The following is a 25,431-nucleotide window of genomic DNA, read 5'->3' on the forward strand; positions in this document are numbered from 1 at the left end:
TGCTTTTTATTATTCTTAGATATCATGTACTTATTTTTTCGTGTAGATGTAGCCAGAAAAAGAAACAGGTTGTTTTTCCTGTAAGTTTTTCAGCCTGGTGAGAGCCTTCTGCCCAAATGATCTGGAGTTTAGCATTCCACTGTCTCTCTGGTAGGGGCTGGGTATTTATTAGGGAACAAATGATTCACCGAAAGCAGATACTTCAGAAAGCAAAGAATTCCCTATATATTGCTACATGGAGAAAATGGAACTAATAATGTCATAGTAGTTAGAGATGGAAAATGTCCATTCTGGAAACATATTTCCATAGGAACATCAATATCACTGGCATGGACAGAAACTGTTCCATGCTGTTTTATGTGAGAGTGCAATTTGCATCTTGGACACTGAGACACAACGGAAGTTGATGCTTTCCACGATGCATGAAATCCTTTAGTAATCTGTTAGGGGAGGAAATTAGTTTATTTAAATTCAGTGTCAAATATATATTTGGGCAGGAAGAACCATTAGCTCTTTTCAATTGCACTTAAGCCTTAATCAACTTTCAATTCTAAAATGAGTAAGTAGAATCCCTCCACTGGCTTTAATTGAAGCTCTTTGCTTTTGTTGCACTGAGGCTGACAAAGCATCCTGTTCATTTTCAAAACTGTAAATCATGCACTGAAAACATGCTGTGCGGCTGCCCTCTAGCAGCTCTTGTAATAATTTCTCTTTAAATAGAGTTGTAACCAGCTTTAACAGGTTTTCTAGGCCCTAAAGCTTTCCAAAAATACAATTTCAAAGGAGTTTCAATTAAACACAATGTAGAATAAAACTGAAAGTCTGGAAATTAGTCTGAAATACTGTTAGTCTTGATTTTGAATGTCTGAGGTTAAGTGTTTCTGTAATTTCTGTGTTCATATAAGTTTGTATGTTGAGCTGAGAATGTGGGTAAGTTTATTGAATTGAAGATGCACAGAATCCTTTGTAATGTTACTTTTATCTCATTTTTTCATCTCAGGAAACATGGATATTGTAATGCTCTCTAGCTAATGTGTTAAATATTTTGGAGTCTTTACGCTTTACTAATGGTCTTGGTTCCAGGATAAGACATTACCTAAAGCTTATTTATCTCAAAATTATACTTATTGGCTCTATCATTGGTGGAAATACACTGCAAGCACTTTTCTTTTGCTTTGTTCTACGAGCTTGAACTTTTACAAAAGTGTTAATCCTCAACATGACTGAGGAAAAAAAAACAAGAGTGAAGGTCTTTGTACTGCTTGCTTTGGGCACAGCTTGTGTTCCGAGGAAAGAACCTGATTTGTGCTTGTAGGTCAGACAGAAAAATAAATGTAGTAATTCGGAGGCAGTTACAATCGTGGCTTTAAAGTGGGAACACCAAGGGCCAAAGGGCACTATGATCTCCTGTCTGGTGGGGGGCTTACAGGAGTATCGCTTTTCCACAGTGGAAAACTGGAAAAGCTGAGATTTTCTTCAGTGTTAACACTTGTTCGCTCACCATTTGCACGTACAGTAGATCTAAGCAGCGTGTTTATTGCAGTCTGCATAAAAAAGGTGTTTTCATTTGTATCCCAGCTCATTTTTATTCAGTCATTTGTAATCTGTATTTTATTCGGTTAATTGTAATCTGTATTAGAACATAAAGCTGCATTACTATGCAGAGCTTTTTTTTTCGAGCGTTTTCTTTTGAGCGTATCGACGTTTTATCATCGATGTTGGCACTTTCACAACATACCGTATCCGGGAGGCCTGGACGTGGCAGTACCTTTGCCAGACCGAGGCTCCCTCCTGTTCTCTCACGTTTGTACAGGGTGAACGCGCGGGTCGCGCCACACGCCCGAACCCAAGCACAGCAGGACGCCGGGCGTCACCGGAGCGTACCTGGACTCAGGGCTGATTTTTACGGTGTTCCTCGGCCTCCCGGCCTATGTGTTTTTCTCGTAGCCCGCATTAATTTGGGGAGGGGGGAACGACACCCGCTAGGCACTCCTGCGGCAGGACCTCTCCTTGTGAGGCGGCGTCGCCGCCCGTTTCTCCGCTCGGGACGCTCACGGCAGCGCCTGGCGGGGCCGCAGCGCCCACGGCGCCTTCCTGAGGCGAGCGGAGGGGGGGGGGGGCGGGGCGGGGCCGCCGCCGTGAGGAGATCGCGCGCGACACCGCCCCGCCCGCCGCTTTCCCGCCCGCCCCTCGGCGCGCGCCAGAGAGGGCGCGCGGGCGGGGCGGGGCGGGGCGGCGAGGTCGCGCGCGCGCGCGCGCGCGGCCGCCTCGCCCCGAGGCCCGCCCCGCAGGGCGGCGGGGAGGCGGGCCCCGTCGGGCGCGCGGCCTCGGCGATTGGCTGCGGCGTGGGCTCTCGCGCCCACCTTTGTGCGGCCCCGGCGCCCGTCGAGAGTGGGAGGGGAAACCCCGTGCGAGGGGCGCCGCCATCTTGGATAAGGGGGGTGATGGGGGCGCAGTGGAGCCAGCGAAGCTGAGCCGAGCCGAGCCGAGCCGAGGCGGAGGGAGCCCGGAGAGAGGCGGAGACCCGGCCCGGCCGCTGCCCAGCCCGAAGCGGAGCGCTTGCAGGGCCCACACGGGGGGACCGGGCTGCCGCCGACAGAGCCAAGCTGCACAGCCACCCGCTCCCCGAGCCCAGGTGAGGAGGAGCCGGGGAGGGGCGCCCCCCCCCCCCCGCCCGGCCGGGCCTAGCGCGCTAGGCCCCGCGGCGGCGCCCGGCCGCCGGCGGGTTCCGCTCCCGACGGCGCCGCCCGGGCCCTCCCGGCGCTCGGCGGCGCCCTGCCGCAGCGGGGCCGGGGCAGGTTCCCTTCCGCCTCCCGGCCCGGGCGGGGGCCCTTCTTCCTGCCGCGGCCCGGGGCCTGGGCCTAGTCGGGGCCGTGCCCCCCGCGCCGCTGCCCGGCCCTCGCCCCCCGCCGCCGCGCCGGTAGGCGGAAAGGGGCCGCGGAGGGCGAGGCGGGCTGGGCAGCAGCTAGGCCTTGCTGCGCCGGTGCTGCTGGTCGCCGCCGCCTCCCCTTCCTCCTCTGCACTGCCCTGCCCGCTCCCCGCGGAGCACGCCGCCGCCGGCACCTGTGCACGGGCGGGGTGCGAGCGCGCCTCGCCCGCTGCAGTTGCACACAGGTGGCTCACGGTGTGCGTGTGTTATGCTGCGTCTGTGCCTGGTGTTACCTGCGCTCCGTGCTGACCCAGGCTGTCGTGAAGTTGGAGAGAAAAATAACTTCCATTAAAAAAAAAAAAAAAAAAGCAGCAAATCTTTGCCACTTCCTATTTGAGGAAGTGACAGAAGCGTTCTGGACTTGTTCTCTATTTTTCTTTTGTTAGTGTCTATTCTGTCCAAACGGAAAAATTGTCTTTTTTTTCCCCTCTTTCTTTCTGCCTAGCTGTGTATTGCCTATTTGCAGTACATTCTTAAGGATTCTGTGACACCCGTGGGTAGTTTTGTCTAGAATTGAAAATGTACTGGCTTCATCCTTGCAGTAAACCTAGGAAAAGGTGTCTGCGTTGGGGTCTTTCTGGCTACGGGTCTATTGCTCTTCAGGTTATTTAATGTGGACTGTGTTTTCTAGGTCCCCAAAAGGAATTGAATCTCTGAAGGAGAAAGGTGCTCTACAAATGTTTTCACAGATGTAGAAGTGCCTTTTTATGAACAAGATAGATTTCTGACTTGTGGGTTGAAATTACTCAAGTAGTCTTTGTCCTAAAATCAAACTCTTTCAATACCTAAAAGTTCTTGTATGGGATGCGTTTCTTTTGGGATCTGTTTCTATCTCAGTTTGGACTGAGGGCCTGTTGTACTTGGGCATTACTCGGGCATGAGCAAGAAAATCCCCCTCTGGAAGACTTCATACCTAAAGATCATACAGTTGAATATGGCTTAAAAAGGAAGTTGCTAGCTTCCTGTAGGATTTGAACCTGTCCTAGATCTGAGTTGTAGGAAGAAGCTTCTCTTTTCTCTTTCCATTTTGAGAGTTGCAAGAAAAAAAGATTATTGTGAAGGACAGCAGTCTGAAGACAAACCTGTTATACTGGAGGTACTAGGATTAAAAATGCAAAAAAAACTTTAAAATTACTTTCTTATTCCTATGTGTCTAATGGAATCTACTTATGACTGTTTCTCATTTTGCTATTTTTTTTTCCTGGAACAAAGGAAGTAGACCTTACTTAATTTTGTTCAAAAATGTACTTTTCCGAGCTGATGACTCTAAATAGTTTCATGTATTTCTGTATTGATTTATTAAACTGACAACAGAACTCTTCTAGCTTCCATATATACTGTCTCTAAGCTTATCTGATACCTGAAACTTAGTTCTTCTACAGCCTCAGACACATGATGCAGGCTGAACTAGACTTCCTTTTATAGGAAGAGGAAGGTGGGTAAATGAGAATATGTGAATGGATAAAGAACTCCTATGACTAAGAGAATGGACATCAGAGAGAGTGCTCTCATTGAGCACAGGTATGTCATATTTAATTTAGCTGTCGTGCTAGGTGTGGTTAGTAAGAAATGAGAGGTGTGTTTGTATATAAATACAAGAAGTTTCAGAAACAAAATGGAGCTTGATAGAGCAGGATGTAAAACCATTAAAAGGATAATGAACACAATGGGAGTATGACTGGATAACTGCTGAGGGAAATCAAAAGGTGAAGATGGTATGATATGTAGCCTTTTTTTTTTTTTTTTTTTAAAGTCAACATTCTCATATAGGAAGGGTGGTAAAACACTGTGGAATTTCTGGAAACACTTAATAGACCTCAGTCTGAGTTGGGGTGTTTACATGATTAAAGAGTATAGCAAATGCACTTCAAGAACAGCTTGAAATAAGGGTATGTACAGGTGCATGCTTGTTTGTTTAAGCCCAGTAGCATGAAAGCCTTGTGCTTTTTCAGAGAAAGAATAACTGAATGTGGAGATGATGGGGAAAACGCAGAGTGATCTTCAAAAGCGGATCATAAGAAGTTTGCCTGGCTGGTATCTCTGATTGTCACTAGTCATTTTACTTCCTACATGATGATCAGTTCAGCAAGTTTTACTGTCTTGTGCTGTACCGGGTGATTTATTGAAGCCCAAATGAGAAAACTAAATCAGAGAGGATGACTTCAGAAGAACTGAAGAATGAGTAAGGAACTGGCCAGCAAGAAGTAATGGTGTCAGATGTGAAGGGGAAAGTATTGGGCTGCTAACAAGCTTCTAATTAGATTCCTCAAGGATCAATCTTAGAGGACTCTTAAAAACAAGCTCCCCCCCCCCCCCAAAAAAAAAAAAAACAAACCTGGGGGAGGCTGTGGGGCTGCGCTCTCAGAGAGCTGATATATTATATAGAAAGACTTAAATGTCCTTGCCATGTGGAAGTAATAGAACCACAATGAGATTTAATGGTACTAGACCTTATAGCTTGATATGAACAACAGACTTGTGGGAATTCATTGCTTGGATGTATTAATTGATAACAAAATGGTTATTACCTTCTAGTGTGGTATGGCTTTACAGGAGGCCTTAACTGACGGAATTTTAGGCTCTATTTCTAGTAGCCTAACTGGTACCTTTAGAATACTGCATTCAGTTTTGTGCACTTGACAGAGGTCCCATCAGGGAAACGGTGCAGTTATCAGTTGAAGCCATTCTCCTACCTCTTCCCAGCCTCTGCCCTTGCTTTATTAATTTCTTCTTAGTCTTCATTGTTAATTAATGTCTATGTAAATATGAAGGAAAGAGAAGGAAGGTTATGCCCTGGGAAAGAAGATAACTACCCATTCATTTCTCTTAGGGACTTAGAAGCCCTTTTAAATAGTAGTAGTGGTTGTATACAGTTCTCCTTGTAACTGAATGTAATATTGTTCCAGATGAAAAAACTAACAGCTCTTAAATTGTTTCAGATTACAAAAGGGATGATATGGTAGTATTACCCGTTATAGAAGGGAATTGGACTTGATCTGTGGGAGTCTTTCCCATTGCATATCCTTGCTGAATGACTAATAAGATACCTGGATGGTTAGATGAAATGCAAAACATCTTTTGCTTCAGACTAGCTGTAAACAGTGGTTCTCTGGCTGGTGAGTGGTAAGTTTAAGGGGAACACATAATAATTGGCCTATCCTGAGTTTGAAGCTGGTAGCCATTTTTAAAGGTATCATCTCTGCGTGGGTTGGCCAGCTAAAGGTATGTAGCACATGTAGCATCTACTAAAACCTGTGCATACAGGTTCTAGTCTCTTCTAGTAGCATAGCTTTATGTTGAGCAAGAAACAATTATGAAAATTCTCTGTGTAATTATGATATCAGTGAAGAATTAAAATTGACTATGTCCTTGAGTTCAGCTAGAAGGAACTTCACAGGTCTCATCAAAGCTGGTATGGATGTGATGTTTGCAATTATGTTGTCTTGATAATGAATTTTACCACAGTGCACCTAGAACATCCTTATTTCTGTTATATACAAATAGGTGCTGATACTTGAAATAAGGCTTCAGTAAAATCAAAATACAGATGTAGTGCTTGTTGATTAGAGGAGGAAATACAGAAGATGTCACTAATATCTCATTAAGTTTTTTACCTTAAAGACTCTAGGGGAGAAGTTGGTATATGGAAAATGGATGTGGTGGCACTATTCACTGTAAAATTTCTAATCATAACTGCAGTGCAGAAACTAATTGTACAGGTTTTGAAACTAGCAAAGGTCTGTGTATAGTGAAGAATGATTCCCTCTGGCTAGCTGCCATCCTGAAATAATACTCTAATCCCTGGGGAAGTGTTTCCTCTGAAAAGAGAGCTAGAACTTGTTCTAAGTTGGCAGAATTTACCATGAGGAAGATGGCTGTGTATACCAGACTTCTTTTACTTTCTGTTACCAGTAAATTCATGGTTGGTTAACTTTGTTGTCATACTGGATAATGTCAGTGGTGGCTGAAGGTAAGTTGTGTATGCTTGTGTGCAACCTTTCCAGTCCTGCACTCTTCCCCGCCCCAAACTCCAGTATTGGACATGAAGATCCCGTATGCCTGTAACAGAAGGCTGTGAGCTGGGGGTAGAACTCCATTCTCTCCAGATGGCTGACACTATCAACATATATTAGCTACATAATAATGCAAGGGGTTAATAGTCTGTGATTAATGAATGCTGTTAAGCACTATTCTTGCCTAGCCTTCCTGCTTTCATCTGTAGATTGCTGAGATTGTAAGCTTTCCAAGACTGAATTCTCACCATGTCTTCAGTGTTTAGTTTGTCTCATTTATTTTTACTCCTACATCACAGAGCTGTTCTGATCCACCTGTGTCTGTTTTTAGAACCTGAGTGTCTTGCAGCAGGGGTTGTCATTCATGTCCACTTACTGGAATACTGAAAGGATGTAAAATGTTGAAACATGTAACTAGTAGGGAGATTCTGTTCTGTTAGGGAGATAAAAATGTTGCTAGCTGCAAGGTGGAATGATTTAAGCCCAGATGACTCCCTTAGAGCCTAGAACTCTCATTTAATTTGTTCATTTCTGTTGCATGATTTCTCTTTAAACAGGAAAAACCTGGAGTACTCAAATCTGGAATCTGAGTGTTAAAAGGGTGTGTGTGTTTAAAAGGTCTTCTCCAGAAGAGAATTCTCCAGAAGAGGGAACCTTCAATAATAATTTGGAGTATTTCAGAATCTTCTCTATATCGTGACCCTTAGAATAGATGTGCTGTAGCATAGCTTTACTTTTCAATTTGTTTACCTCTAAAAGCTGTGTTTAAATCTAGTATCCATGTTTGTGGAAGCATCTACCATATGCAATAACTTCTCAAGCAACTGTTTGTGACTTGAGACAAAGGTCTAGACTCACGATATGGGTGTGTTTCTGTATCATTATTGCTACTAATAATCTGTTAGTTGGTGTGTTAGCAAGCTGTGGAGAGAGCACTAGTTTTATGTGCTCGCAGTGGGGTCTCTAGTATCTTTTTCCTTTATTATGGGCCTAATGTTATTTTAAGCACAGTCTGTCAAGTAAACAGAACTGTATACTTGGGAGTAAAGACTGTGCTAAGAGACTTGTAGCAAATTCAGTTTGTAATATAACCGTTTCAGAGTTCAATTCGTCCATACTGAAAAATTCTTCCCCGTCTTCCAACAATGCTGCTTAGAAATTTAGGCAGTAAGAGATGCTTCCCTAAAGAACTTTTTTTTTATATATATATACACTAGTATTGTAAAGTCAGGTACTCAGAAAACATGAGACTCCTTTGAGTACTTCTGAGTATTTAGCATTTCTTAGCCAACTGGAATTGTGAGGGGAGAGACGGAAACCTAAGTTTCTACGGTGCAAATTTTATAGCCACAGGAGTACTTCTGTATCTTGGAGTTCACAGTGCTGAATTTTTTTTGAAGACCTATGTGAGTTACTAGATACTACCATCTTGAGAATAAAGCGAAGATCTTCCAAACTAGATGTGTATTAGGGCTTTTAGTGAAAATTACCCACCTGCTTTCAGTGAAAGTTAGTGCAGTTGATGCTATCCTCCTGAAGTACTTGCAAATATAAACTGTCCTATTTAAGCCATTTTTTTAAATCTCTACTTACATCATAATCTTCTGGTTTAACCTTTTCTGCTATCAAACAGCTTTGAGCCATAAACATAGTTCATCTAGCTTTTCTTAGGTTACTCTTAACTTGCTTTCTGTAAGTACTAGTGCATTGGATCAGAAGATGCTAGCAACCTGAATGTTACTGCTATTGGGACATGCTGGAGAAGAAGAACATAATGCATGAAGATGTATTCAGAAGACTTGAAGTATTGGGTGTTTCTGCAAATATACATTAATAGTAAACTCTGAAGAGCAATTACTTACCCTTATTTGCCAGTGTTGAAAATAGTCAGTGCATGTATTGAAGCTGGAAGATCTGCCACCTATATAGAAAATAGGACAGTAAAGTTGATGCTTGCCTGATGGCAGATAAAGGGCAGTGCATGTTCAGTCACACAGTTGAATTCCCACTCAAAATAGTGGTAAGACATGCTCTGTCTGTGGAGCAGTTATTTGTCAGGGACTGAGGATGACAAAAGCTGCATGGAATGGCTGCCTTAGACTCCCCTCTATTGCTCTAGAGGGGTTCCCTCCGAGATCTTCCTGATAAAAGGGCTGCTTTTGGTACCAGTGCAGCACTTAGTGGTGGAATTCTTGTATGTGTTGGCAAAATAGAATTAATCTCTAAAACTGTCTTTGGTTTACTAACTTGGTTAAAACTTGGTTTAATAGAGTGGTGTGTGTGTATATATAGGATTTAGTGTAGACATTTTGCTTACTGCTTGGGATAGAAGGATTTGATAGTTTCCATGTCTTAAGCAAATCATGAAGGAAAGGCAAGGTGCAGATCACTGACTGGCACACAGTAAACCCGTCTTACATGCCTGTTTGAGTTGTGCTCTTCTCCCCAAGGTCTAGATAAAAGTGTTTGCTTTAAAACTCAGTTCTGTGAACCACTGGCTGCTGGCAGTGTACCATGAATGAGATTTTTTTTGTTGTCAGTCACCTTCTTTCTTATGACTAGAGTTGACTATTATGGATTAATCTGGGTTGAAGAAACACTGCTTTGCTTTTGAGAAAGTTCCAGATTCATAAGCTTTCCTCTATTTTTATTTCTTGACAATGCTAGTTTCACTTGTCATGTGGCTAATGTGACTGAATGAATCTGTATTCCTTGGGTAGAGCCATCTTCTATAAAGAAGTGCCATGTTTTTTAATGGCTGGCTATCTGCTGAGCAGGAAAGGATATGGTGAATTCCTGATGCAAATCTTCAGTTTGCTTAACTGATCTTATAGTATGTAGTTTAACTTAACCTGGGATGTAAGCAGGCACTCTACATCCTTTTCATTAACTTGCAGTATCTGTGCAATACAGCCTTGTAATCCTCTTGACTGATGTATCAGTTGGTATGTCAACTATTACTCCTTGCAGGTTTAAACAGCTGAAATTGGTTCCAATTCTTCCTGTGTATAGGAAAGCATGTGAAAATTCTGAAATATTGGAAGTATTTACCCCAATATAATTTTGACAATATTGCATGAATACACTATAAAGCATAGATTAGTGAATAAATCTTATCAAATCAGTGAGGTGTATTCAGGGGAAAAAAAAGATGGAGAAACTGCTAAGCCTTGCTGTAATGCTACTAAACTGACAAAGCCACAGAAATATACTTGCCCACGTTGTCAGAAAACTGACAAGCCATAAGTCAGATGTTCGGGAAGGCAGTCAATAAGTTCAGACTCCATGTATGGCTAATTCAGCATTCCTGTGCTGTCGTTTTAAGTAGTTCTCAGCTGTTTGATGCAAACTGCACTGTCTGTTCCTTTTGCAAGTTTCAAATGAAGTGTGTGGTAATAGTTCCAAGTTCCTGGTTTAGTTAGACCTCTGAAATCTGACTCCAAAAGAAAAAAAAAAAATCTTATTTTCAGTTCACGTACCAGCTATTTTGCTAGCAAGTATGCTTGTCTGTTCTTTGACTGTGTACAAAGTGAGAAGCTACTGGAGCTTTTTAATAGGTTGAAGCTTTCCCTGATAAGAATGAATGAGTATCAGTATGACTCAGAGGATGTTTCTACTTACAGAGCTCTTATTGACAGAGGTTCAGAGCAAATGATATGGGATCTTTGGTGAATATCTCTGGTCACAAATTCAGTGACTGAAGGGAAATAAAACTGTGAAGGAAAGGATAGTTGGGGGGGGGGGAGGAGGGGAAATGCTCCCCCCCCTTTCTTTTTCTTATATGAACTAAATTGGATATATTTGGATGGTTGAGTGAATAAGTACCAGTTCTGATATATGTTGTTTCTCTCTTCATTTTAGTGCCACAATGGCAACTGCACCTTACAACTACTCCTACATCTTTAAGTACATCATTATTGGTAAGTATGAACTGGAAAACGTTTGCCTCAGCAGCACACATACCTATTTATGTCAGTAGCTGTATCCATGACAGCCTGCCTGCAGACCCTGTGGCTCAGCTGTTGTTGACTTCCTGTTACATGTTACTTGTTACATAGCAGTGATTTTTATTTCCCCCCCCCCCCCCAGTACAGTTACTTGTCGAGCCTCAGTTCCTCACCGATCAGCACACTTGCTCTAAAAGCTTTAGCAACTGACAATACAAAGGCAATAAGCTCTTGTGTGCTGCTTCGTAATTCTGTAGATCATTGGTGGCAGGTGGACTGGGAGTGGGGCAAATACCAAGGCCTTTGTAAGGTTCACCTTAATATAGTTATTACTTTTTTTTTTTTAACATACTGCAGTATTCTTGAACATCTTCACTGTCAGGGCCATAACATTTAGCCTTTTGCATAGCGTTAGGAAAACCTGCATGCTAAAAATTGGTGCATGCAGTCCCTTTCTCCCTAAACATAACCTTTACATTTGGGAAAACTGCGAAATCTGTGGGAAGTGTATGCGTGGGGGAACTATTACAAGGATGGCAATTTGGATGTTACTGTTGTATTGATTTGGATTTGCTGTAGCAATACTACTGCTGTTGCGTTGTTAACCTCAAAGGTCTTATAATCCATGCTCATGCAAGTATTAACTGGAATCAGTTGCTTTAGACAGGCTTTTAAACTTCTGTCAGGCTATATTTTTGTGTTTAAAAGTTGCTTTTATCTGCAATTTCCTTGGCTGATTAGAGAGTCAGGGGCTTGACTGGGTTTAATACTATCCTAGCAGAACTGGTCTTGTTAATTATTTAATTCCTAATGATCTTGTGTAGGTGTCAGTGGTCTGCAGTCTTATTCTAATGGTGTATAAGTCAGGCTGCTATGAGGGCCTCAGCCTGTGGAAAATCTGGTACTTGGAAGATCCTGCTATTTCTCACTGTTAGCACTGTTTAAGTGACTCAGTGGAAGTGAGATAATTTCTAGGTGTGTTCTGGTTGTTTGTCAGTATCCTGAAGTCCTTGCCAGCAATTGCAAGTAACACAGGAGCAGGGCAAGCCCTTGAATGTGTGTTTAACTTTGCTATTCTTCTGGAAATGGCCAGAAAATACATTAAGGTTACACTTTGGTTTCTAGCAGGCCAACTTTTCATGACCTTGTGGAAGAATAGTTGTAAAGTCAACAGTGCAGTTTATCTTTTGTGTTTTGCCTACAGTCCTTGCTTGCAGCTCTTTACCTGTAATCAAAGCTATATTGCAAAAATTGATAAGCCTAAGGACTGTAACTAGGTATAGGACATCACCTAATAGACCTGGGCCTGGGATGACTGCCTGTCTTGGTAGCATTTGTTGTGTGGGATTGTTAATGAGAAGATGTGCTTGCTGCAACACTTCTGTGAAGTCAATCATAACTATTCTTTCTATAACAGGGGACATGGGTGTAGGAAAGTCCTGCTTGCTTCATCAATTTACAGAAAAGAAATGTGAGTATTTCAGTTCACAAAGTTTATAAACTGATATGCTTCATCCTGCTTTTTGCCTTCTGCTTCTGTCGTGCGTGATCTTGAAGTGGTGTCTTTCATCTATATAGGGTTGTGGTGTACTTGCTTAGATTCTTGTTTTGGCACCTGCAGATATACAAACAAAACTGCTAATGTAGTAATGGGAAAGACTGCAGCTTCAGTCAGAGTCCTACCTGCGATAAGTGGGAAGGCTGTCCCCCTTGTTGCAGCTTTCTTCTGGGAATTGTGATGTGAAACAGCGAAATGTCTTGGCTAAAACTTGCATGCTTTTTAATATTGGTGTAGTTTGGACACAAACGTTTGGGGACTTTTAATGCTTTTAAACACTTGAAAAGGAAAAAAAGAGAAACAAACCAGGACTGATTGTTCTTTGACTCCCCGTTGTTTGCAGACTTGAGCAGCACTGAAGTTTTTCATAGCTTCTGTGACTCGTAACACTTAGACTACCCCTGGGTGATAGGCTTTAAGGCTTAAGCGTTCTGTCTTGACGCCAATATTCTTTGCATGTATGCCATCATCACTAAATAAGAACTAGCTTGAACTCTCTGTACTAATGCACATTGCATTGGAGTTTGCAGTGGCTGGTAAGAGCTCCTAAGTCTTTGCTTATTGCTCGCGCTCAGCGGGTATGTCTCTTAAGTATGTATTGGTACAAAGTTAAAGCCTTTACCCTGTGCTACTCTAGATGCAGTAGTAAGTGGGTACAAGCTACAGTTCAAGTATTCCCATTTTCTAATATTCCTATTTTCCAGTAAAAATTGGATACTTAACTGTTGCTTTTAAACAAAACCAAGTACCAAGCAATTGTTTAAAAGCTCCTTTGCATATGGCAAAGTTCTTGAAGAGGCTGTGTCTTGTTTTTAAAGTTCATGAGAAGTCCATTAATATTGAGCAGAAAGACTACAACAGAATGAAACTAATGTTAAATACCTGTACGATGAGACTATTACTGACTCTGGGCAACTCAAATAGATGCTCACTCTTTCTGTATTTTCTTGAGCTCTCCTAAGAATGAATTTATGGTAATTAGGAAGGTGCCATTTTGTTGTAATTTGCTATACTTATGGCTACTCATGAAACTGGCTTTTTCTTGTGGATAGTCAGGTTGTTTCAGTTGGGTAATAGCATGGATACTTGTTTTTTGAAGTTGTGTTATGGACTCTTTAACTGTGTCTTAGTAATTGTCTAAAAATTATCTTTTTTTACTACATTAAAATAGTTAACAGTTTCTGCAAAGGTAGACAGAGAATCAGCTGACTTGCTGCCTTCTGAGTTATATGGCCAAACAGCATCAGTAGTACCTGCATCAGAGAAGGCAAGGAATTTTATAACTCTGTTCTTAAACTAACGGCAATTCTGGAAGTAATCCATTTTATTCCTGGTTAAGTGATGCAATTTGGGTACTGTAACTGTAAAATGCTTTCTTAGCAGCTGAAAATATAGTCAAGATCACTGAAAGCTGGTGGTATTAAGATCTTTGCAGAAGGGAGACCTCATACTAGAAAGATCTAAACATACGTTTGTCTTTCATGACAGTTATGGCGGACTGTCCCCACACAATTGGTGTTGAATTTGGCACAAGAATAATTGAAGTTAGTGGCCAAAAAATTAAACTACAGATTTGGGATACAGCAGGACAAGAGCGATTCAGGGCTGTCACGCGAAGCTACTACAGAGGAGCAGCAGGGGCTCTCATGGTCTATGACATTACCAGGTAAGGTGCCGTTGACTGTTGCATCTTGTATCTTAGCTGCACGTGTACTTGACAAGCTGTGTGGATGCTGCAGCCTTGTACATAGCTGTCTTAAGTCTGTCCCCCAGACTTGTGTTTAACTGACTCAATGTCTGGATGGATTTGCATCCTGTTGTGCAAAATTTACCACACTTCATTTGAATAAATTAAAAAGTTAAAAAACTGAAAATGAAACATACAGAGTTTGAAGTGAGCTGCTCTTCTTGGAAGACTTCACTGCTGACAGACCTGAGAATCTTGCCATTTCAGGCCTTGACTGCTTGTGCTGAAGTTGTTTAAAGAACTGAATTCACCTTTAAAACATACCTTTTAGTACATGGATTTTTCTCTCCCTTGTGATGGAGAGAGGGAATGGATACTGCTGCTTACTTGGCAGGAATATTTTTAGTAGGCATAAAATAGAATATTATTTTTATTGTAGTGGGCTATACAAACATGCTTAATGGACTTTGTATATGTGAGAGAATTGGAAAACTCGCCAGTGAAGTGGCCTAGAAGTCAGACTTTTCAAACAAAAGGAGACTGCTTAGAAGCTATTCAGTTTCTCTTTTATAAGAGAAAAGTAATTATTCTTTTAGCAGCATCTTTAATCAGATGTGCAACATGAAATACTTCTGCTTTCAGATGTCTCCAGTCTTCTTCTGGGGCTGTTCTTGATGTTCTTTATGCACCTCTTGGTTTCTGTGTATGTGGGTATATCTCCCATTTGCTTAAATCTTGAGTAAAGCACAAATAATATTATGTGTTGTTTGTTACCTAAGTGGTATTCCACTGTACAGTGTTCCCTAAGAGTATTTGACAGGAAATCCTTTAATGTGTTTTATACAGCACCATGTAAATGTTGTCCTTGTGAAGAAAGCAATACTCCTCTGTACTGGAAGTGTGATTGGGTCTGTCTTTTCACCATGTTTTTGTGTTGTAAGGTGTATTCTCTGGATTGAAAGTTGACTTGTTGAAGTCTTGGTCTGAGTCCAAACAAGACGATACTGCTTTGTCTTGCTTGAGGTTGGGGAGACAAGCAGGGATGATGGATGTTAGTATTTCTAATGGCTGCTAACCATACTATTGGCACTTACATATTAAAACAAAACAAAAAAACCCACAAATCCATGTAGCTAAGACTCTACTCACTTAATTTTTTGCAGAAGAAGTACATATAATCACTTAAGCAGCTGGCTGACAGATGCAAGGAATCTCACCAATCCAAATACTGTAAGTCAGACTTTCTTTGCCTTGAAAGCAAGTTTTTCTTATCCCAAAGCAAGAAGTAGAAGGTTTAGGCCAAAGCATCTGCAGTGTGCTGGTGGCAACATTCTTTAAAAGAAGCCATCTCTTTTTCTAAACTACTTGGCTCTGAGATATCCTTAAGTCCTCACCTTTTGCAGCACATCAGTGAGTTCTTCTCTTTTCCTTCACACTTTTGCTGCAGTTGCGGTAGACTCCTGTGTTGGAAAGCAGAGGTTTCTGCCAAAAGGATTGCTCTCTCTTACCTTCTGGGGCCTATTTTCAGCAGTTGGAGGCAAAATTGTGGTTAACTCTGAACAAACCTTAACTTTGTTACTATCTCTTCTTGCCTTGTGGTGGTAACTAGGTGAAATACTAACTCCTCTTCTTAATTTGGAATAAATTAGATCTCAAGCAAAAGCTGTCCAGGTGTTCTGGAGGCATGGTGGGGGAGGAGGATCCTCTGTGTCTCTTTGAAAACCAGTGAAACTGTTGGTCTTTTGTATAGTTGGTCTCTTCTAAATACCCATAAAATACTTTAGAACCAAGATCATGGGAAGATTCTGCTATGATAAAAGGAAACTTGTAAAGATTCTAGCTGGATTAGCAGATGGCTAAACAAATACAGGAAACAGTTCTGAGCACAGCTTTCATGAACTTAAGAGTAGAACTACTGCCTTTTAGGACTTCATCTCATGAGAACAACCTGACAAATTTTATGTACCTGCTGAAGACTTTATTCCTGACTTTACAGAGGGGGCATCGCTATAGCAATGCTTTCCTGAAGATGCATATATATATATATATATATATATATATATATAAAATATATATTTTTTTTTTTTTGCAGGTTTTTTTCTCACCTCTTAATATAGAGGGTGGTAATGAAAAAGCTAGTAAGGCTCTTTTCTGGACTAATTTTCTCTCTTCTGAACCAGGTGATAATCCTCATAGGAAATAAAGCAGATCTGGAAGCACAGAGAGATGTTACATATGAAGAAGCCAAACAATTTGCTGAAGAAAATGGTGTGTTTTTTCTCTTGAGCTGTTACATTTCCTACAAGATAGCGATGTTAAAGTGAACCCTCAGCATTGATAGCTGCAAGTTTACACTTCCAAAGTAATGTAATTAAATATACAAACTTCTACTGTGCCTCAGATAGTCTGGCTTAATTCTAACTGTGCATAGTTCTAGAAATCAGCTTGCATATTGATGCTTTAACTTAATCATAAAATATTATTCAGTACTAAAATAGTCTTTTGCATGTAATCTAAAGACCAAAACATGACTGATTCATGGCTATTCAAAGTATTGTGTTAACTGACTGCTACGCTTCTGTTTCTAAACAGGTTTATTGTTCCTTGAAGCAAGTGCAAAAACGTAAGTGACTTGTCTAGAGGAATGTTTTAGATGGTATCTGTTTGAGTGGAATATATTTCTTACAACTAAATACTGCCATAGGGTTCAGGTATAGCAGGACTCTACAAGTGAAGAGGAAAAAAATATATTTTTAAGCCCTCGTAGAGGGTAAAGCATGCTTAGCGGTTTCAATTCCTGTTGGCTTTGACTTAAAGTTAACTCGGTAACATACTGAATTTCAGGCAAAGACTTGAACTGATTTAGTTTACGGCCTTGTGTCTGCCTAGAGTGTGGATGTAGGTAACTGGTTCCCCAAGCAGACTGAGTGTGTTACTTCCTTGGGATGTTTCAAGCTGTTCTGTAGCAGACATCTCATTCCTTGGGTCACCAAGAGGAATCATTGCACCCTATCTGCAGCAGGCTATGTTGGTTGCAGAGGCTAACACAGAACACAAGGGATTAGATCTCCTATGATCCTAGTAGGTGTGGTTCCAATTGGCACCTGTTTTAATGGAATTCTTAAATTTTTACTAAAGATTTCTTACAAACCTAGTAAGACTTTTGTGAGTCTGTCTTTCTGAGCTCTTCATAGCTGGAATCTGCCACCTCATCAGTAAGAATAATAATCCTGGACTGTGTTGTTTCAACCAGCTGTTGCTGAAATTGCCAGGAATCTGCTTGACTTCTCCACAGCTTCCCACCAACAACTGGGGAGGCTGTTTTCCAACTTGGGATTCTTGCCCAACTTGGGTTATCAGTTTGCTTGCAACACCCTGATACAAAACTAGAATCCTGCTAAAATATGTAATGAACAGTGTACTTCTAGTACTGTAAAACACTGTTCCAAACATCAATCCTTAAACAGTAGCTGTTCTGCCCAACTCCTTGCTAGTTTGACTGGATCTGCTGCTCCAAAGACCAAGTATGTAAATCTGATGGGGGGGGAGGCACTGCATGTTTAATGCAGGTGGCTCATTACATGCTGCAAAACTTCTAGAGAGCTCCGCTGTCTTTTAGCCTCTTTGAAAATGGCTCTGCGTAGGTAGCTCAGTGTCTTAGCTTATTTTTGAGACTGAATGTTTTGATGGGCAGTGGTATTAATGGCTAGGCCTAATAAATATAATGGCTAGGGAGTGAATTGCCATATCAAAAGCTGCTCTGGGGAAAGGTTATCAGACTGTCTGGTTAGCGTGCTATAAACTCCTCATGCATGTAAGAGAACAGGGCACCAATGGCTTTAAACCCGGTGACCCGTCCAATCTCAGCCGGGGTATCTAGCCAGCTGCCTCTGTAGCCTGCACTGCTTTCCTAAAGCACAGCCGAAATAACTGCCACTGCTCTCTTCATAGTGGAGAGAACGTGGAGGATGCATTCCTGGAGGCTGCCAAGAAAATATACCAGAATATCCAAGATGGAAGCCTGGATCTGAATGCTGCAGAGTCGGGCGTACAGCACAAACCGTCAGCCCCGCAGGGGGGGCGGCTAACCAGCGAACCCCAGCCCCAGAGAGAAGGCTGTGGCTGCTAGTGACCTCTGTTTCGTGGCTCCATTTCTGACGTTTCACCTCTCTGTTGGAAGCAGTGCTTTTGACTGCTTCACTGTCTTCTGTACATCTTATTGGGTTTAATTAAAACTCTGAGAAAACAATTTAACACAGTACTAAACTGCTAAACGACTTTAGATGTAATCAGGTTATCAAAGGCAAGTAGAGTAATAAAATCTCTCCTGCATGGTAAATCTAGAAGTTTTTTTTTCTTGATTGTCCTTGTGATAGTGTCACCAATACATAATTTAAACTGAGCACTGATGCTGGATTCTTGATTTTACACTTTTGCAGGGCTTTGTCTTGTACGGTTTAATTTTATGGTTCTTCAGCCTTTCTTCCCCACCTCTAACTGTTTAGAGCTGTCCATAGTAAAGGATAAGTTTTGCTGTGAAATGCCTTCCGATGGTAGAAAGGGGCTCTGTAACAATGTGCTTTTGTTGAAAGCATTCCCTGTGGTGTGTGTGTTGGGGGTAGGGGGTGGGCTGGTGCAGGAGTGTACAACTTACTTCCATCTTAGCCTAGCACAGGGAAACAATCCATTCATTCTTGTGCTCATAGCTTTACATCATTTTTTGCCACTTTTAATCCTTTACATTTTGTTAACAGAACGTAAATATGTATAAAATTTGAAGGAACTGAGCTAACAGTTAAATACATCCTGTGTATATGATTTTAATGAAGAAAATGATTACTGGCATTAGAACAGTATGTAAGAAAATATCAGTTTGTACAGTATGGACTTATATGTGACAACATTGCCCCATTAGTACTACAAAAATAGATGTAACTGCAGATCACTAACATAGGCTTAACTCCTTGGTGTTGACAGTGGACATTGTGCTGGGGGAACTCTAATCCCAAAGCAGAAATTAACACTAGTGGAATATGTCTTTCATCTTTGCACTGTGGTATATCTATGCCATTTTATTAATCCTGTTCTGTGCAATCAGCAGTGTGCTAACCTGCTTCTCTCTTCCGTAAGCATTTTGCATTATTGGGCTTCATTACCTGCCTTGCATTGTATCAAAGGCTGGTTCTCTTGCACATCTTATGCTTTTATACCTGTAACTCTTTGAATGGTCAGATACTGAACTGGACAGTCAACAAAATACGTGCTCTCTAGGGATTTTTAACTACTTCTGTATTTTTTTAACAATACAGTGTGAGGTTTTTCTTTTTTTTAAGACTTAGCTTTCCTCTTAAAGACTCAGAATATATCCTTCATGTGATGATACAAGGTATAATCCTGCTTGTATAAAGAGATTTCAAGTGGTGACCATGCACATGTGGATTCTGTTAAAGTACATGAGGGGGTTTCTATTTTGTTTGAAATTCAAATGTGTGCTCTACATGCAGTACCATACTTTACATGAAGCTTCACTTGGAAAACATCAAATGTGCTTTAAAATTTTAAGGGGGCAAGTGCTTAACAGTGATCAAATGTCTGACTTCTAGTCTTACTGCAGTGTTTAAAATACAAGGTAGTCTTAAAATCCCTGTCTAGACACTAAAACTCTACAATGTTCAGACTTGTAAGTAAACAGTGGTACCAGAGTATTGTACAGTCAATGTTAAATAAAAGCCAAAACTGGAATGTGCAAACAATAGGATTTGAGTAACTTGTACACGGTCCCTTTGTTTTGTCTGGTTAGTCTTTCTTTTTTTTTTTTTTAACTAATAGAGTGGTATGTTCAAGATCTATAGCTAATGCATCCTGCTTAAAAGAAGGTTGCACCACAAAGGGTTTGCCCAGGGACCATGACCTGCTGCTGAAATGAAATTTGGGTACAGCAAATGTTTTAATGACTACAGCTTGTTAAGGTGCAATACCTTTATTCCCAGAATAAGTTACAGTAGGTCTTATTGTTTCTGTCACAGAAAGGATTTGTTTGGACTGCTGTACTCATTTGATGTAACAATGCTATTAATCTAAATATTTGTAAATAAAGTACCTGTATCTAGATAAATTAGTGGGTTGTGTTATTTGCTCTCAGAATTGATCTGCTTGTACTCCTCTGGACCTGTTTACGTGTGCTGTGCTAGCTCCTTGGAGCTGTTCAGTGTGGACTGCTGCAGTTCACTTTCAAAGTCCTAGGCTGTTTTTCATCTACCACGTAGCTCCTAACTCCCCAAAGCTGCCTTTTCCACTTGCCTGCAGTAAGGCCTCTGGTTCTTGAGAAAAGCACCTTGCTAAATGGGTGAGTATGAGCTAGTGCCTAAAATTATGCAAGAAGCCCTTGTAGTGATGGTAACTGCTTTAAATACATGTGCTAACTTTTAAGAAGGAATTCTTAAATGATGACAACTTCACAGCTTTTTTTTCTTTTTCTTCTTCCCCCCCCTTTTTTCTTTTTGCCAGTCTCTCCTACAACCTGACTGTACCTTTTTTCTGAAAAAGGCAGGTATGTTAAGATCTAGCATGCCAGCTTCAAGTCCAAAACAAATTTCCAGAGAGATACTGTTGCATTTATTACTCCTGGTGAACTTTAACATATGTTGTGATACTTGCTGCATATCAAAAGTTATATTTTAATAGTTTAGATGAAAGGGACAGATTTAACACACTTTTAAAGAATATAAATGGAAAGGGGATAAGAGTTTTGGGAAAAACAGTCATTCTAGGTCCCTGCTCTCAGGCTGCAAGAGGCTTCTCTGGGAGGGTGGAATATGTTCTTCAGCACAGGCCTGCTTTGCCTGAAGGGGCCCTTGAGTAACTGCTAATGTGTCTTGCAGTCTTAGGGATTTACTGCTCCCTTACAAAGGGATAGTTCCAGTGCAAGTTTATTACAAAATTGGGAAGATCAGTAAGTATAACTATATACTGCAGACAAACAAGACAAGAAGCATCAGAACCAAAGCTTAACCAAACGCTTACAAACATTAGCCAGAAATTGTTACAGCTGAGTACATGTCAATGTTTTGACAAGTCTCACTTACTGCAAAGGGGAGGTACTGGAGTCAGAGCTTGCTACGGGATGAGGATGCTGTAGCCCTATAGGCTCACCCAGCAGTGAACCTTGAGAACAACATTTAGAAAAAAAAAAAGCCTCAGTCCCTGAGGTTTATTTAAGAAAATACTGTAAAATAATTGTATTTAAAACATTCATGCATTTGACAACAGGTAAGGGGCAACTTCATCCTTATTACAAGTTTTCTTTACAAAGTGAAAACTGACAAAAAATATGAACATTTAAATAGCAATAGTAGTTACTGGGGGTATTCTGAACTCCCTCTTTTAAAATAGTTAAAAGATTTTTCTTATATACATAAAGCTCAGTTAGTTAATCATATAGAAACTTCACAGTACTGAGTAGATCCTGTAGCCAGCTGTTTGTTATTGTTGGCAAAAAAGTGAGGTAGAAGTCTTCAAGGTGGTAGAAGGATGGCACAACTCCAAGGAGTACAGCTGCACGTGCAGCTCAGCACTTGTCTGAAAAACAGAGTAGTAATGGTTTGCCACAGAAGGGGAAGTTCAGTGTAGTGTGACCTGGTCTGGTTACTGCATGACACCAGCTTTTACATCGCAGTAGCAGCACTTAAAAATGCACAGAGACTTTGCATGCCTTCTGCACTACCAAATCCCTGCTGGCTGGCAGGTGCCTGGAGACCACTATGGATGGGCTTAAAGCTTTTCTTCTCTCTACTGAACACTAATGTATAGCAGCTCTTGCTAAAATATTTTAATCATTAGAAAAGAGCCATTAGCATAAAATCCCAGGCTTGCATGCCTGCCTCTTCTCACTTAGTAGCTGTAACCTGAAAGTTAGTTGCCACCCTGCATGTTTATTAAAATCAGAAAAATGGTACTGAAAAGATTTTGCATAGCAATGGCATAACATTATAAATCAGAGCAGTAATTTCTGTATGTCATTTGAAAGCTTAGAAGCAGCTCTCACACAAAACTTATTTTTAAATAATACACATTGAAGAGCCAGAATAACTTGAAAAGGCAGGACACAAATGAAACACTTTCTTTAGACAAAGTGGTTCTGTACCTGCTCCTGTCCCTGGGCTGACACCACATATAATCCACAAGCCTCACAGTTAAAGGCATATTTACAAATCAGTACAAAGTTCAAACCAGGATGAAGTCTGAGTAACAGATACTTAAGTATGTCTCTTACCTCTGTGCTCTACTGAGAAATTTCTTGTGAGTAAGATTGCAACGTTTGAGATGCCACTGAAATACCTGCTCGCCTACTATGAGAGTGAATAAGTCCTGTCAGAGCAGCCTAGAAAAAGCCATAATAAAGTCTGAGTAGTATGTTAATGTCTTCAATCAGCCAAATCCGTTTTTTTTTTTTTTTTTTTTTAAATTTGGACTTACCTAAAGGGAAGTTTAAAACTAACCTTTGAAAAAAATTACTATTTTCAGACAAAAGTTAGCTAACAGTCTGGTAAAGTAAATGAAGTGGTAAAGTAAATGAAGTGTACAGCATAATTTCCCCACTGTTAGCAACCCCCTGCAGTAGATACAGTTGCCTCAAACATTTAAGTATACGAGTGAAACACTATTAGTGAGCTAAAATATATTGTTAATTCAAAATCAGAATTTGTGTACACAGAGTATTTACCTGTGTTTTTGTTAAATTCAGAGCATCATGAAGAGAGAGACTTGATGAGCTTTGGGCTAGAAACAGCGAATCTGAAGAAGTACTGCTGACTAGGTCATCCAGTGCATCAACTTGTCTCTTCAAGCTATGAAGGGTGCCTTCTGTTTGCCGTTTTCCTCTGATTAATACTTCTACTTGCTTGGACATGCATTGCCGGAGTTGAGCCTAAATAAATTGTGGGTTCTATTTATATCCATCTAACATTATTTTAAAGACTATTTAAAAAAAAAAGTCTGATGACTTTAGAAGTCAAGCCCTAAGGGATTTAGTGTTAGATGCTCTTGTAAAACCACAACAAACTGGTAATGGTTTTGCAAATTAATTCTTTAAATAGTTCCTCTTCTGAAGTCAGAAATAGGCTGTATTTTTAAAGCCTTTAACATTACTGCTTGAATAAAGAGCAACAGATGTGCTCTAACTAAACTTAGCTGTCATCTCTACTTATAAGGATCATGGGTGCTCCTGAATTATAGTCTTGTCATGTTGCTAATATACTGTAATATATAAATGAGGGAATCTTGTTGGAATACTCATATAAAACCCATTTATGATGAACCGTTATCTTGATAGCGCCTGCAGTTTCTACACTTTCTTTTACCACCTAACAGAAAAGACCAAAGATACTCTGCAGCTAGTCATGATGTACAAAGTGGATACTCAAGAGCTGGAGAAGATTCTTCCACACTCCTGTGTTGTTTAAATTCTTTTTTAGAAGGGATCTAGTGGACACATTAGTATGACTGGGAAGAAAGATATGCCACCTTCAACCGATCTTCATGATGCCGCAGTTTTTCTCGGAGAGCTTCTCCACGCCACTGTTCATCCTTTTGAAAACAAAAGCACATTCAGCAATTGAGCAGCATTGCAAAGGATACTAATACTGACATGTCCAGTTGTAGCAGCAGTAGCAGCTACTTTTTAAAAGCATTTTACCATTAAGAAGACTTTAGAAAAATCCAGCTTTTCTTCCAGTGAGAGCAGTCTTTTGTCAGTAGCTGCAAATGGAGCAGTCTCATCTGATTCATCATGCAGACTTTCCCTTACTTCAAAAGTTGCTTCCAGATTTTCCAAGAGTTCTGGAGATGATGGGCTTAAAGATTTAAGCCCTGTACTAATTTCATCTTTAATCTCCAATTTAAGCATCTTTGCTGCATCCTTTATTTCCCTTTGTCTGTTTTTCAGGTCTTCTTGAGTTTTAACCTACACAGTAAAACACAATCTCACCGCTTTGCTATCATACTACAAATAGATCAAGGCAGAGGGATTTTCCTGTATTACTGAACAAGGCTTATTACTGAAATGTTTACATTTGGACCGTTACAATCAAGAATCACAGAACCTCTGAGCAGATGCATTCCCAATTCTGGTTTACTTTGTTTGCCTACAAAGCCCCTCTAGTATTAATAGAAGCAACTATGTAAGTTACCAAGAAGAAACTTTTTAACTCAAAACAAACTTATTCATACTCTGAGCCTGCAGAACCTTCCTGGAAGGCTTTGTAGCTGCTAACAACATTCTTCTCTGAAGAACCTTGTAAAATTAAAGGAATAGGAGGATTCAAACAATACGGAGTCACCTGTCAATTTAAAGTAACAAAACAAGAGAATGCTGACCCAGGTTGCCACTAACAAGTTAAGTACACAGTGAGTAGCTTTGAACTTAGATAACATTTAGTGATTTGCATAAACTATGACTCTAGTTATGCTAAGTTCCTATGAGCAAAGCTTAATGTAAAAAGGAGCCAGACTCCTAATTAATTCTTGACTCAGGCACTGCCTAAACTGAGCTGACAAGCAGATGCTAATTAGCAAATGCACTCATTTGCTAATTATCTTGGGAGTATCCAAATTCAATGGGCTCTAATAAATAGCTAGGATCCCCTCCCCCCCCGCTAAAACACACTGTCTGTTTTTACTGATTTTACTGGGGGAGAGGGGTTGATCTCCTCTATTTGAATTGGCCTAAACAGTGCCTGCAATTCCCCATCAAGTGATGGGAAAGTAACCATTCAGCTCTGCCTTGGCCTCTGAGATCTGGAAAATGAAATATTGCTTTAGAGCTTGACAGCCCTCGCTCAGAACTCAGCACACGACTGATTTGGGTTGGTTTGTTCATTTTTAAAACAGATTACTGAGCTGCCTGATCATTAACAAACCCTAACTTCCAGATCTGGAAAACTGCATGGCAATTGTAAATAGGTGCATTTCTGCCAATTGTGATACAATGAACTGAAGGAGATTCAAAACTAACACAGTATAAACCTGCCCAGAAGATGTACTTTCCCTTAAACCAACCTGTATTTGGCTTCTCAGTTATACCTGTGTTTGGAGATCCATATAGTCCCGTTGGATCTGGCCAAGCTCCTTAATGAGGCGTTTTGCTTGTTCATGGTTATTGTGTGCTACTTGTTCAACAGTTGCTATATCACTCTGCAAACAATTATTTTCATGCATTTTTTCCTAGGAAAATTGCAGAAAGATTGCCTTTTACTGTGAGCACCCACTTCAGAACAGGAATCCAGAGAATCCACATAGAA

General features: G+C 40.7%; 2 protein-coding genes across 3 annotated transcripts in view; one reads left to right on the forward strand and one right to left on the reverse strand.

Moving 5' to 3' along the window:
• Positions 1 to 2,392: 2,392 nt before the first annotated feature.
• On the forward strand, positions 2,393 to 20,249 carry RAB14 (RAB14, member RAS oncogene family). Of its 2 annotated transcripts, XM_067309004.1 has the most exons (8): positions 2,393 to 2,635; positions 10,804 to 10,862; positions 12,307 to 12,360; positions 13,936 to 14,113; positions 15,298 to 15,364; positions 16,315 to 16,402; positions 16,727 to 16,757; positions 18,086 to 20,249. In XM_067309004.1, exons 2-8 carry the CDS (start codon positions 10,811 to 10,813, stop codon positions 18,261 to 18,263), a joined length of 648 nt encoding a protein of 215 aa, XP_067165105.1. In that variant the 5' UTR covers positions 2,393 to 2,635; positions 10,804 to 10,810; the 3' UTR covers positions 18,264 to 20,249. The 2 variants fall into 2 exon arrangements, with proteins under 2 accessions (XP_067165105.1, XP_067165106.1); XM_067309005.1 differs by lacking the exons at positions 2,393 to 2,635; positions 10,804 to 10,862; positions 12,307 to 12,360 and adding an exon at positions 13,643 to 13,714.
• Positions 20,250 to 21,629: 1,380 nt separating this feature from the next.
• CNTRL (centriolin) overlaps positions 21,630 to 25,431 on the reverse strand; it is a 36,592-nt gene continuing 32,790 nt past the window's right edge. Inside the window, exons 39-44 of the mRNA XM_067309006.1 lie at positions 25,214 to 25,354; positions 23,829 to 24,095; positions 23,657 to 23,719; positions 22,857 to 23,060; positions 22,407 to 22,514; positions 21,630 to 21,712 (exon numbers count right to left, since the gene is read on the reverse strand). Of these exons, the coding sequence (XP_067165107.1) occupies positions 22,416 to 22,514; positions 22,857 to 23,060; positions 23,657 to 23,719; positions 23,829 to 24,095; positions 25,214 to 25,354 (774 nt within the window). The 3' untranslated portion in view covers positions 21,630 to 21,712; positions 22,407 to 22,415. The remainder of the gene's footprint in view (positions 21,713 to 22,406; positions 22,515 to 22,856; positions 23,061 to 23,656; positions 23,720 to 23,828; positions 24,096 to 25,213; positions 25,355 to 25,431) is intronic.

Source organism: Apteryx mantelli, chromosome 21, assembly GCF_036417845.1.
Source record: "Apteryx mantelli isolate bAptMan1 chromosome 21, bAptMan1.hap1, whole genome shotgun sequence".
Lineage (NCBI taxonomy): Eukaryota > Metazoa > Chordata > Aves > Apterygiformes > Apterygidae > Apteryx > Apteryx mantelli.

What these genes read in the sequence shown, in the direction of transcription:
- RAB14 (XM_067309004.1), top strand. Translation starts at nt 10,811, where the DNA reads ATGGCAACTGCACCTTACAACTACTCCTACATCTTTAAGTACATCATT. An exon ending in CTTTAAGTACATCATTATTG is followed by an intron (nt 10,863 to 12,306) that starts GTAAGTATGAAC and finishes TTTCTATAACAG; the next exon opens with GGGACATGGGTGTAGGAAAG. An exon ending in ACAATTTGCTGAAGAAAATG is followed by an intron (nt 16,403 to 16,726) that starts GTGTGTTTTTTC and finishes GTTTCTAAACAG; the next exon opens with GTTTATTGTTCCTTGAAGCA.